Here is a 14,419-nt window from a genome sequence, read left to right on the forward strand (position 1 = left end):
ATGAAGGATCAGAGGTGAAAATTAAATTGGGTATGCCTCTCTCATATGTACTGTTTGAGCACAGGAACCAGGCAGGAATGTATTCTTTCCTCTTTGTTATTTGCAATATATTTAGAGCCATTAGCAAAGAAAATAAGGGATTCAGAAATTCAAGGATATAACGGGTATGTTAGCCAAGAAAAGTTGTCTTTATTTGCTGATGATATTATTTTATACTTGATAAAACCAGAAAGGGACATTACAGTGTTTTGGAACATATTGAGACAGTTTCAAGTCTTGTTGGGATACAAAACTAATGAAGATAAAACAATAAGTGCCTATTTTGACAGTTAATCAGATTAATGTGTAGAAAATTAACATTATTAGGACATTACAATTGTACAAAGACAGTCCTCACTATTCATGGACTCATGCATCTAATGAAGACTACAGCCTAGAGGAGATAAAAAACTTGTCAGAGAAAATCTTGATATAATCCTTATTCACTTTCTACATTTCTGAACTAACAATAAGTTTGAAAAGAACTTCTATGAACTCTGCATACCTAAACTGTAGAACATGCTACCAGTTAACGTTAGAAGAATAACAGTCTAGAACTACTTTGCTATGCTTGTCTTAACATGTTACAAAGTTAAAAAGAGTTACGTCTATACTATGAGTAATCACTATGATTGCTGCATGCCACTGTTCTCCTCAATGTATCAAATATGTCCTACAATGCAACAGCCTTGTACATCATGCCACTCATTTTTAATTACCTTCATTCATCTTGCCTTCCTTTTTTCCATACTCATCTGTTATCAGTGCAATGTTTCTGTCTCTGCATTTTATTACTACCTTCTTTCTCAGTTTCTTCCATTTATTGATATAAACACATTCAGTAATCCTGTGCCTCTACATTCATTTTCCTAACTTATCTTCTATAGGAGCATATGAATGTATAAATAGTAGGCAAGTGATGATAGGGACCATAAGATGTGATATACACCTTGAAATAGACACAATTAAAAGTTCTCGCCACCCTTTACAAACACTTAATATTGTTTATCTCCAAAATCAGCACACCAAGCCTGCACTCAAGTCCTTGTACCACAAATACACATATCACACAATCATAGTACATGTGAGTGTAAATGACTTCAGACATATTTCCCTGGACCATATGAAGAAAGAGACGATGAAGGTCTTTAAATATGTGCCTGTGGCAAGTATATACCTAACCTTGAGCAGCATTTTACCATCACCAGGAATGATTCATTAATATGAACAAAAGATTATTGACTTCAACAATTGTCTTAGCTTAGCTTCTGGTGTCATTCAAAAAGGTCCGATATATATCAGCCTGGGAAGAGTTGACAGAGAGTCCTAACTGCTTTGCCAAGGACAGCCTGTGCCTATCCCCCAAGGCTTTCCTATGCTGGCAAAAACCTCTACCCCCTATAGTGCCTTTTTTACACAATGTCAGTCCTTAAAGGCTTCACACTTAACAAAACAGTATCCAGACAACATAAAGGTATTGTTGCTTAATGCTAGAACCTTAACAGAAAACTCCACTCCCTAGAAGCATTCCTTACTGTTAAAAATACTGACATATGCATTGTCATGGAGAACTGGTTGGAGATCATTGTAAGAACCTCATCAATTCAGGGTTTCAATACCTGCCACATATTTAGGCTTACCACACTAGATGAAGGCACTAAAGGTGGTGTGATTTAACCTCCAGTCTAGTTAGACAGATAACTATGTAGGACTCCTCCACATGGAACTTACCATAAATGAGACCACTTATCAAATCGTGGCTAACTATAGGATTTCCCCCATGTCGCTCTCAGCCCGTAACTCATGTCTAGCTAATATGGAGTACCTATGTATTAAGCCAAACACCATTAATTGGGAAATGTATACCTCTTCTAACATGCATACCCACAAATCAGTCATATTCATCTTAAGACTGAAGCCAGAAGTATACTTTTATACTGTAGTATTAAGAGATTATGCCAAGGCTAATCTAATATAACTGCTTGACGACATAGCTAAATTCAACATCCCCTCTCAACTAGTTGATCTCAGCTTATGCGGAATCTTTTACTGCCAAATTTTATGCATATGTGAATATATGTCTGTCCTCCTCTGAAGTAAATACAATGCCAAACTGAAAAATAAACTCCAGTGGTGGAACCCAAATATAAACAGTCTCTATAATAATAAAAAAAAAATAATAGCACATAAAAAATAAATGTATTTGTCAAGATGCGAAATAAAGCTCTTGCTAAACTTAACAGGAAACTCTGGACCCTCATTAAATCAACCAAAGCCAAATGTGAGATAAAAACTGCCACCCAGGCAAAGGACAACCACAAAGCCTTCTTTAAGCATGTTAGAAACCTTAGAAACAATGCCCAGCATTGTGCAGAGCTAATTGTAAGTGATATCACATACTCAGACCCAGAGGATATCTCAGATGTACTAGCAGATAAATTTAACTTTACCCACCCCTCCTAAATTCCTGGATTTCAAAGCTGCATCTGCACCCACTCAAATTTCCCATGAACAAGTCCTCAAGGAACTACCCAAAGCCTAGAAGACTGCTTGTATGGGGCCAGATAACATACTAGGATGCTTACTGGCCAGTCTGAAAGAAGGCCTGTCAGACACTGTACCTTTTGCCTGTCAGGTAAACGCCTTAACCATTACACCAACCCAACACTTTTCTTTCACTATTCAGACATTATCTGGATGAATGGATGGGTAACTGCAAAATTCCCCTGGCTTAGCACTATTGTCTGTCATGAATGGGGACAACACGTAAATACTCTGCTCATTTCTAGGTTATTTATACTTAAAATATAAGGGCTAAACATTACATGGGACTGTATGGCTAGGCATCTAAGAATCTTCCCTGATCAATAGCCTAGTGAATACTTATGAAGCATGATAACCCTAGTGTAAACTGGTGTCTAACCATCTAATTGTCAAGTCAAGCCTTAAAGACAGGCATAGTAGGACTTTCCATGACCTGTAGTGGTAACTTATTCCATAGGCTGGGAATACATTGAGTTAAGAATTTATCCATCTACCAAGTCTTATTTATTTGTTGGTATAGTATGCTTGCATGTGGAGCTACTGATTTTGTAAAGAACCAGGATGTCAAACAGCATTAGTTATTTCATGGCTTGAAAAGCAAGATACAGGTCACCCTGGAGTATACAGTAGGCTACTGGGAATAAAGACATGTGTGCAAATCTATCAGAATAGTTGAAGGATTTAAGGCATTTAATTTTCTTGGTTAAAAGTTGCTGGAGTCTTTCTAGTTGAGTTGAGGCATGTTCGGATTTGTAGATACCAAAGTGGGCATTACATTTATTGATGGGTCTGATAGAAGAAGAATACAGTGGTAAGATGACTTCTTTGGATATTGAAGGTATTCCCTTTGGAATTAACTGGGCCAGATAGACTAATTAACAGGCAATGGTGGAAAAATGATGTCCGATTGTGAGAGAGCTATCCAAATAACTACCTAAGTCTCTTATGAAAATGTCTGTCTGAAGAGGAGTACCACTTATAACATAAGAGATATAAATGGCTTTTTTGCTGAACACTGCTATGCTGTACCTTTTAGCTTTTAGCTGGAGACTGTTTACAAGAGATATGTGCATGTTTCAGCCCTTGTTGGACCAGTTTAGCATCAGTGCATGAGGGGATAATAATGCCAGCTAGCAGTCATTAGCAAACTTGGTCAACTAGACTTCTGAGATATTTTCTTGGATGACTGCTAAAGAAATACCAAACAGGAGAAGGCCCTTAACTGACCCTGTACTACCCTGCTAGTTATATGTTTGTGTTTAATGAGATTACTGGCAAACTCCAAAACATGGGAATCTGTTGGATAGCCAATTTGCAATCCAGTGGACAATGTAGGGGTCTACATTAAGTGTGTCTAATTTTTCAATAATATCAGCATGGGGGATAGTGTCAAGAGCCTTAGGCATCCCTTATATCATGACAGAATAGGCTTCACCTTTTTATGAGGCCCCCTGTATCCTTATATTCTCTTTCAACCTAGAGAACTGATTTTTTGATATCATTGTATCGTTATAATATGACTGCATTACAATCAGCTTGTTATACTTTCTGCTAACCGCCACCTTTTTGTATTGCATCAATTTAAAGTCACTGTGTTTCTTGGTTTATAAAATGTTATGCACTGTCCTGTTGTAATGTGAGTATCAGCTAATGCTTATCTCTATTCAGTTAAATTGCTGCAGAGCCAAAAAAGTGTATTTTCCTCTTATATAATCATGTTTGCTACTACTTTTATCTTGTCACTACATTTATGGGAATGGTAGTACTATACAATTTCCTTCATATATTTGTATTATTGTGTGGAATTTTGCTTCTACTTTCCACTGAAAATAAACTAATACTGATGGACAATCTGTTTATCAAAAGTAAAAATAAATAAAACAATAAACTGGAAATTAATGATAGTTCTGTGATTTGTATATAAGTAACATAATTCTTTTTCTTGTTTTTCACTAATTCAGGCTGCCTTGAAAATGTTTGTTCCAATAATGGTACTTGTAGACAGATTTATTCCACAAAGGAGAAGGTATGCAGTTGTAGGGGAAATTATGCAGGCCACCACTGCAATATAAGTAAGTCTGCCATGTTTTATTTGTGTGTTATATTTGTTGCTTCTTTAATTATTTGGGATCGAATGTATAACAGAACTCCATAATGATGTATATACCTAAAGCTACAGTCAACATTTTCACTCACAACTCTTTTATATCTTACAGTGCAAAAGGCAAAGACAGAAAATGGTGATGATGACACAAACAATATTTAAAAATGCTATAGTTTTAAATAAATTATAGACAAATTATAAAGGTCTGTCTAACTATGTGCCTATAGAGAGTGAACTAAATAGCTCATTATTCAATTGAAAACCAGATTTTAATTTAATAGAATTATTTGCGTAGATCCTTCATTTCAAATAATACAATCTTTTCAGCAACACAGACACACACGGTTTGATAGCAGCTTTAGTAATATAATCAATGTCAAAAGTGCAGGTGTGTGTCTCAGACAACATAAAGTCTGAGCTACTGAATATAATATAGGTGAAAAAGGTACTCAATAGGGCTTCAGGTAAGTAAGACATATGAAGAAGATGGTACCCCCACTCCTTCCCTCCATACAAGATTCTGAATAAGCCGGCAAGATACTATTTCTCAGTGAAAGGGCTTTTTAGAGTCACTCGTTTTTTATGTTCATATGTAGTTATTAGCCATGTGGTGCAGGAGACCATTATGGAGGTTAGTCCAATTTCTCAAGAGCACTTCCTGGTTAAGTGAGTTGCCCAAAGTCACACAAGTAGGCAAATGGAGGCTAAGAGAATCAAACCATAGACTACAATAAATAGCTCATTAACTGCTCCTGCTCATAGGCTTAATCCTCTCTGGAAAGTGCCAGACTTCCAAATAACTTCATTTGTCCATCTAAGATATATATATATATATATATATATATATATATATATATATATATATATACATATACACACAGATAGATAGATATAGTTATATATGTGTGTGTGTGTGTGTGTGTTTTAACATTAACATTCGAGAAGGTTGAGAACTAATATTATGCATATGAAAAAAGAATGATGTTACCAGGATGTGCCTGGGAAATGCTGAATGTGAGATTGACAGCTATAGAGAAATTCTTCAAGGATAGGTAGGATTCGTTCATAACTAATCTCCTGAGTGACCAGCAGCAGCACAGATTCCTGAAACTGGGGATTAGTGAAGCAATTATTACTTTATAAACTGTACAAAAATCACTACATCAAGCCAGAGGGATAGCCATTGCTACCATTTGCTTGCTTTTCAAGTTATGCACATGCCCAGTAGTTCATAGGTTCCCTACCTTCCCTCAGATTAAATACATCACCAAGGAGGCAGTTATATAACATATTAAATCTTAACATTTAGCTGCAGAAAAATTTCACACAAACATTCCTATACCAGTGCGGATGTATATATTATGTGTGTGTCTATATATATATATATATATATATATATATATATATGTGTGTGTGTGTGTGTGTGTGTATATATATATATATATATATATATATATATATATATATATATATATATATAGATATATATATATATATATATGTGTGTGTGTGTGTGTGTGTGTGTGTGTGTGTGTGTGTGTGTGTGTGTGTGTGTAGTAAAACTTTGATGACATTAGTTCTGAATACAACCCCCCCCCCCCACGGCTTAATCAGCTTCAGAAAATGTTAACATTGTTTATAGGTTCATAGGTTCATAGGTTCATACTAGGCTATCTGCCCTAGGATCCACTCATCAAGATTCCTCTTGAAGAGAGTCAATGAGGACTCTGCCTAACCTGGACTGGGATTTTCCAGCATGTCCTATTTATTTCAGTGCTGAGGTTTAAGTCCCGCTGCCAGTAGCTCAATGGGATTGGATTTTCTATGCCACTGAGAGGAGAGCTGGAGTCTTTTTAACGCATAGCACATCTGTTTGAGTTTGAGCCTTGATCCTCTTGGTGAGGTACTTTGGGGTCTTTCCAGTTGCTGCAGGTGTCTGGTATGATCTAGATGTGAATCCCTTCATGATTAGGTGGGCTATATAAAATGTTTTTCTAACCACTTTGGCCAATGGTTGTCAAATGAGAGATTGCTATCAACTTGGGTCCCCAGGTCCCAATGGATTACCACCTATGTGGTAATTTGATGACTATACACTTTTGGCGTTTAGCTTGAGGCCATGGCTCTGGCACCAGTTGTCTGTTTCTATGAGGCCCTTTTGGAGGATGCTTGTGTCAGCTGGAGTGTCTATTATGGTGCCCAGTTTGCAGTCATCTGCGAACTTGGTCAGCCACAGTCCTTCCATGTCGGTCTGATATATACCGAACAAGAGAGGTCCCAAGACTGAGCCTTGTGGGACGCCACTTGTAACTGGTTTGGAGTATGACATGGCTCCAGCTATTCTAACCATGTGGGTTCTGTCCTTGAGCCAGTTTTCAACCCATCTAGTGACATAGGGGTTTATATTTAAGCTGGTGAGCTTATCTATAATGTCCGAGTGGGGGTATTGGGCGGGCTTTTGGCGAGGTCCAGGTAGGCTGTGTGGACCACCTTCCCTTGTCAATGGCCTTGGTGACTGTTTCAAAGAAATTGACCAGGTTTAAGAGGCAGGATCTGCCAGGATCCAGTGTCTGTAGGTCTCCAATATCTTTATTTATAAGGTCCATGATGATCCTTTCCATAGCTTTGCAGACCAAGCTAGTGAGACTTATGTAGTTTCCAGGATCCGTTGAGGCACCACCTTTGTGGAGAGGGACCACTGTTGCTGTAGTAAGGCTGAGATTGAACAGTAGTTTTAGGTTTGGGTTTAGCTCTTCTTGGAGTTCATGTCCCATTGATGCTGTGTTCAATGTCTGTGGGTTCGTGTATTTTATAAAGGATTTTGTGGTCTGGCCGTATTATCCAGAGGACCGGAGTTTTTCACTGTGGTTTTCTGGGCATGGGTGGGGTCGGGATGTGAATATCCAGTGAGATTAGTTTATGGTCTGATCTTACCAGTGAGGGATACACTTCTGGTCTGGAGCATAGAGCCCCCATGTTGGTGATGATCAGGTCGTTGTTCCATAGCATTTGAGTTTATAAATTCTAGGAACCTTTGGCTAGGGTGTTGTAATGCTCCCAGTCTATGGTGAAGTCACCCAATATAATGGTGTTTGGAGAGACCTTCATATTTTCCAGTGTTCTCAGAAGGCCGAGTGGGGTTCCTGGGTTTGGGAGGGTGGTCTGTAGCAGGCTATAAACTGGAAGGCAGTTTTACCCACTGTTAGTTGCACATGGATAGTCTCTGATGCTTCAGGTTGTGCCACCAACCTGGAGGTGTGGGTATCTTGAGGTATAACCTGGTCTCAAGAGCCTTGAACCAGGTTTCTGTTACTGCAGAGATATCGATGTTCTCCATGCTAGAGAGAGTTTCGAAAAGGCATCTTGAGGTTTAGACTAGTTTCTTATCCCTTGTGATACCTATGGAGGTGGGTTTGTCTTTGAGAGCCTTTCCAAAAAAAAGGCACTGGGGGGTAGCAAGAGCCCAATGCAAATAGCCCAGGAGTGAGGAGTTGCAGCCGTCCTAGCGAAGAGCATCGTGTTGTGTCGAGCATGTCATCCCAGGCTGACAGGCATTGGATCTCCTTTGAATGACACCAATACTTAAGCCAATTGTTGAAATTGATAATCTTGTCTTCATACTGTGGCATCATTCTTGGTGAGGGTAAGATGCTACTCAAGGTCAGCATGCCCAGAGAGCTCCTCTATGTCTCTTTTCATGTAGTCCAGGCAGGTCATTCACACCAGCATGGACAATGACTGAGTCTTATGTTATATCACATTACATTCGATGGTCTCTTCAGGTGTTCATGATAGTATCTCTGGGGTCCTATTAGCCCCATTAGGTGTCTTCACCTACAGCATAAAATGTGTATTATAATTTTTTTATGTTTGTTAACCAGGTAAACCCAATCGACACGAGTGCCCCTTTTCAGTGATGACCTGCGAGCATTGTCTTGTAAAGTCATTTGCTCAGAATCACACAATAGGAAAATGTTGGTTGAGAAAAACCAAACTACATCATAGGAAGCAGTAGCTCATTAATAGCCAATAGTCTTACTCTTTTATATGTCAGGCATCTTTGTCAGTAACTGCCAGGCTACTCCAGCCTTAATAAATAATTGTTTATGTTTGGGTCTTACTGCTTTAGGAAACTTCTTGAACATTTGAACAAATGTTCTTGTAAACTCATTCATAGCTTTAAGATAGGAAACATATGTGAAGTGTTTGATGCCGTTTTGTATTGTGAATGTAAAATAAAATAAACAGCAATTGCTCACATCAACTGCTAGACAGACGTATATACCTTGAAGTGTAGTGTGAAGATTGGGTGAAGATAGGTGAAGGCTGCCAGCCTAGCCAGATAGAATTTTGGAGATAATTCTGTCATCTGTACATATTAATGTAAACCACAGGCTTGTTGTCTTAAATGGTAAAAATAGTGTTACATGCGGGACTGGAAAAAAATGTAACAACAGTGCACTCTCCTGACCAAGTAAAGCATGTTGTGACCCTTTGATGTAAACATGGCTCTGGACAGTCTAGATGAAGGAATTCTTGCTATTGTTTTAAGGCCAGAGTTAATGGCCAGAATTTGCATGCATAAATGTCCTTTATTGCTCTGGTTTCTGCCCAGTGGTGAAGAATGTAAATGTAGTTTCTGTTAGCCTGGGGACCCAAGGAAGTGTGAAGAATGATGTAATGTGAACCAGGAATGTGATTTTAAAAAGTGAGAGAATCGGAGAGCATTAAGCATTTTTGTCTTGACCATCCAATGTATCAGCACTCTGCCTTTGCTCTATATGTACGTTCATCTTAGACTTGTGTTTTCTCTTAGAAATAGCTAGAAACTAGAAGGATTAGACTAAGTATTTTTCTGTGATGTCAGAACTGTACTGAATTATTTTAAGTATTTCTCTGTGATCTCCGAACTCTTGACTAGCACTGTGTATTAAAAAATATTGTCTAGTGTTTTTATTATTTATTAAAATATTTTAAAACCTTTCAACTGTGACTGTTTTGTGTAGAGATAATTTAAGCTCTAGAGTACATTGCATGTATATAGTAATCCTGTAATCAGTCACTCTAATAAGTCTTGACTGTTTAGATGCACTTACCAATTGGATAATAATATTGCACAGTAATAATTGGACACCTTTTTAAGGGCCTTTGAGTAGCTGATAAATATTAGTGGGTGGTAGCAGCTGGTACTACTGTATAGTCTGGGAAAAAGGGGCACAGCTGGAGAGCCTGTGCCAGCCTTTCCCAGGAGTGTCTGTGTGGTTGTATAAACTCTTCTCAAAGTGTGTGTGTGTGTGTGTGTGTGTGTGTGTGTGTGTGTGTGTGTGTGTGTGTGTGTGTGTGTGTGTGTGTGTGTCAGCTACTTGGGCAGGGACATGAAGCACTGGTTGGACAGAGCGGGTGCTGGAGGTTTTACCTTACCCACTAGGCTGAGATTTGGACCCTATAGCTGTGCCAGTGGGGAGTCTTATTGGGGACCTGGAGAGCATGGGAGCGACCAGCCCCAGACTGACTGTGATCTCTGTGGGCTTTTAAGGGAAATTGCACTTTACTGTGTGTATTTGTTATCCTTTCCGCCTATATGAGACTCCCCTCTCTGGTGTTAGTGGTGAGGATTGAGGCTCCTTGATTGCTGGGCCAGGGCACGAGCATCACATATTAATTGTTTGGCAGTGGTGGGATATCCACACCACAGATTAATTGGTTGGTAAATACTAATTGGCTTGTAGTGGTGTGGGTAGAGTGAATTCCTGTAGCTTGTGTATACTGAGCTTTGAAGGTGTTTTGTACTCCAAATCAGCCATGCAGTGAATACTCAGAGTTCAGATCACAGTTGTTTTATTTCTTTTGTTAGCTTAGTTAGTCAGGGTGAGCAGGCAGTATGTCAGCAGAGGAGTATGGAAAGCTGACAAGGAGCCAGCTGTCGGAGATGTGCCAGTCTAGGGGACTGGTGCATGGAAATCTGACTAAGGCAGACCTGATTGCAGCCTTGGTTACAGCTGCATCAGAAAACAGCAACCAAGAGGACAATTAGACTGGCAGTGGAGATATAATACCCTCGGAGAATGGACAGCTCAACCTTTTTGCAGAGGAGTTAAAAATCCATCTGGAGCTAAAGAGACTTGAGATGGAGGCCAGGCATTTGGAGATAGAAGCCAAAGAAAAGGAGTGGCAGAAGAGCCATGAGAGGGAAATGCTGACTCTTCACCAGAGTCATGGAGGTAATGGGGAAGGGAGTAACTGGATTCCAGAAGCCAAAAGGTCAGTAAATTTCTTCCGCGGTTTAAATAGGGGGAGAATTTTGATAGTTTCATTCATATGTTTGAGAGGGTATCCAAACAGTATAGTGTTGACCAAATGCTCTGGGTACAGTTCCTGACCCCCTTACTCCATGGTAAAGCTGTAACTGTTTTGTCAAAAATGTCTGATGTTGCATGTTTTGATTATACTGCTATTAAAAATCACTTGTTAGAATTGTTTAAGCTAACACCTGAAATGTATAGGAAAATGTTTTGTGAGCATAGATGCAAAGCAGATGAAAGTGTGTGTGAATATGTTGCTGAACTGGGCACTTATTTCCATAGATGGGTGAGTGGAGTTCAGGTCACGATTTTTGAAGGGCTGGCAGACCTTTTGGTGAGGGAACAAGCCCTTAGAACTTTGCCTGAGGACATGAGAATCTGGTTAGCTGATAGACAATCTGCTACTTTAGATGAGTTGGGGAAGAAGGAAGACCTATACCTAGCAAACAGGGCAGCTCTGCACAGGAAAGGGACCCCCAGTACTACTCATTGGTCTAAAGGAACCCAGGGGGCAGCACAGACTGCCCCAACAGAATCTGCCAGTAGCAAGAGGAGCCACTAGTTCAGTTACACATCCAGGAGCTAGGCTTAAATGTTTTGAATGCAACCAGTGGGGCCATGCGGCATACAGGTGTCCAAGGAGGCAAGGTGGGGAGCAAAAAGTGAGGGAGCCAGTAAGTGGGAAAGACAAAATGCCAATAGTAGGTTGCCTTGAGACAATAGGGGTACCGAACTACCATCCTGCAGATGTCCTGATAGGGAAGGATTTGGATGAGGCAGTACCATATGCTTATGCAGTTACACGCAGTCAGGCTAGGAGACAAGCATGTGGGTCTGGTAGCCTGAGGGAGACCCAGACAGACTGCATACTTGCAGTCAGGACTGGTGAGGTGGTTACTTCAGGGAGGGAGCTACTCTGTAGCAGTGAGACTGAATGTTAGCCACAGCTGCCTGTGGATACTGATGTTCCCTTGAACAGAGTGACTGCAAAGGTAGAGGTGAATAGTAGTACCCAGGCTGACAGTGAGGCACCACTATCAAAGAATGCCAGACTTCCTGTGGAAGGGGAGCTGGGAAGGGTTACAAGGAGAGAGTTGAGACAGGCTCAACTCTCAGACCCTACATTGCAAGGCCTGAGGCAGGTAGCTAGGGAGGCACCTGATTCTCATGGAAAGGGGGAATCTGTATACTGGGACAAAGGGTTACTATACAGAGAGTGGACCCCTGAGGGAGGGCTAGAAGGTGAGAGAGTACACCAGTTGGTAGTGCCTAGAGCCTACCATCTGGCACTTCTAGCCATAGCCCATGATATTCCCTTTGCAGATCATATGGGCTTAAAATGTACAAAGAAGCATATTATGTAGAACTTTTATGGGCATGGAATTTCCAGAGACGTAACAGGGTACTGCAGTACCTGTGAGCAGTACCAAAAGGTAGGCAAGGCAGGAGACAAGATGAGAGCTCCTTTGATGCCTTTGCCTGTGACTGAGGAGCCATTTCAGAGGGTAGCTATGGATATTGTGGGTCATCTGAGTACCCCCAGTTCCACAGGAAAAAGTATATCCTAGTGGTAGTGGATTATGCTACACGATACCCTGAGGCAGTGGCTTTGTCCTCCACTGAGGCAGAGAAGGTGGCAAATGCTTTGTTAGAGATTTTCAGCAGGGTTGGTTACCCAAAAGAAATACTGACTGACAGAGGTGTCAATTTCATGTCAGACCTGTTAGCTTGTCTGTGGACATCCTGTGGGGTGAAGCACATGAAGACTAACCCCTACCATGCCCAGACTAATGGTCTTGTTGAGAGGTTAAACTCTACAATCAAGTCCATGCTATGGCATTTGCAGATCAGTTTAAGAGGGAGTGGGACAAATATTTGCCCCATCTGTTATTTGCTTACAAAGAGGTTTCCCAGGAATCCACAGTTTTTTCACCCTTTGAGTTGCTGTATGGGCGTAGGATGAGGGGACCTCTATATTTAATTTGAGATGAGTGGGAAGGTGAGTGTGAGTCTCACAAGGAGTCTGTTGTGGCATATGTCCTAAACCTCATGACAAGGCTCAGGAAACTCATGGGCTTGGCCCAGGAGAACCTGGCAGAAACTCAACAAAAGAAAAAGGTGTGGTATGACACCAATGCTCCAGCTAGAGAGTATGCTGTGGGGCAGCAGGTAATGGTTCTCATTCCTGTCAGACACAACAAGCTGCAAGCAGCTTGGAAGGGACCCTACAAGGTGGTAAGAATGGTAAGTGATGTTAACTACATGGTGGAACTGCTCAGCAGAAGGCAGGGGCACAAATTGTACCATGTTAACATTATGAAACCTTACCATGATAGGGAGGCCTTTGTGCTGAGCATTTGCAGTGGATTGCAGGAAGAGTCTGAGGAGGATCTGGGGACTGATCTCCTCAGTAAGGCTTGGGCTGATACCTCAGTGGAAGGTGTAGCAATGTCCCAGCAGCTATCTCCTACCCAGGTTCAAGAACTCTGAGCAGTGTTGCAGGAATTTGAGAACATGTTCACTGGGAAACTAGGGTGCACCCACCTGGGGCAGCACCAGGTGGATACAGGACCCCAAACGCCTATTAGGCAGGTCCCTTATAGAGTGTCTGAGAGAGAGAGAGAGTCAAACAGACTCTGAAGGAGGAGGTACAGGAGATGTTGGAACTAGGGGTGATTCAAGAGTCCAACAGTCCCTTGGCCTCCCCAGTGGTGCTGATGCCAAAGAAGGATGGCAGCACCAGGTTCTGTGTGGACTACAGGAAATGAAATAGTCACACAGAATCAAATGCTTACCCCATGCCTAGGACAGATGAGGCCCTAGAGCAGCTGGGTGGGGCTAAGTATCTTACAACCATTGATCTTACCAAGGGTTATTGGCAGGTGCCCTTGACTCCCAATGCTAGAGAGAAGTCAGCCTTTGTGACTCCTTTTGGCTTGTATGAGTTCATAAAGATGTCCTTTGAGATGAAGAATGTCTCAGCAACTTTCCAGAGGTTAGTAGATCATATCCTAGCAGGAGCAGGAGGGTTTGCCCTTGCTTACCTAGATGATATTGCCATCTACAGCCACTCCTGGCCAGAGCACCTTCAGCATGTCAGGGAGGTGCTGGGCAGACTACAGAGGGCAGGGCTGACCATTAAGCTGAGCAAATGTCAGGTGGGTATGGCAGAGGTCTCCTACTTAGGACATAGAGTGGGGAGTGGTAAGAAAAGGCCAGAACCTGCCAAAGTGGAAGCCATTCAGGCATGTCTTGCACCTGTTACTAAAAAGCAGGTGAGGGCATTTTTAGGGACAGCAGGGTACTACAGAAAGTCCATCCCCAGTTATAGCACCATAGCTGCTCCCCTCATAGACCTGACAAGGAAGAACAGTTCAGATAAGGTAGTGTGGACCCCAGCATGTGAGCAGGTATTCCAGAAGCTTAAACA

General features: G+C 41.1%; 1 protein-coding gene across 1 annotated transcript in view; it reads left to right on the forward strand.

Moving 5' to 3' along the window:
- Window positions 1-14,419, forward strand: part of HGFAC (HGF activator) — a 1,210,481-nt gene that overhangs the window by 445,989 nt on the left and 750,073 nt on the right. Inside the window, exon 7 of the mRNA XM_044072728.1 lies at window positions 4,545-4,655. Within this exon, the coding sequence (XP_043928663.1) occupies window positions 4,545-4,655 (111 nt within the window). The remainder of the gene's footprint in view (window positions 1-4,544; window positions 4,656-14,419) is intronic.

The sequence above is a fragment of the Protopterus annectens genome, chromosome 5.part0 (assembly GCF_019279795.1).
Source record: "Protopterus annectens isolate FY-2018-M chromosome 5.part0, PAN1.0, whole genome shotgun sequence".
In the NCBI taxonomy this organism is placed as follows: Eukaryota; Metazoa; Chordata; order Ceratodontiformes; family Protopteridae; genus Protopterus; species Protopterus annectens.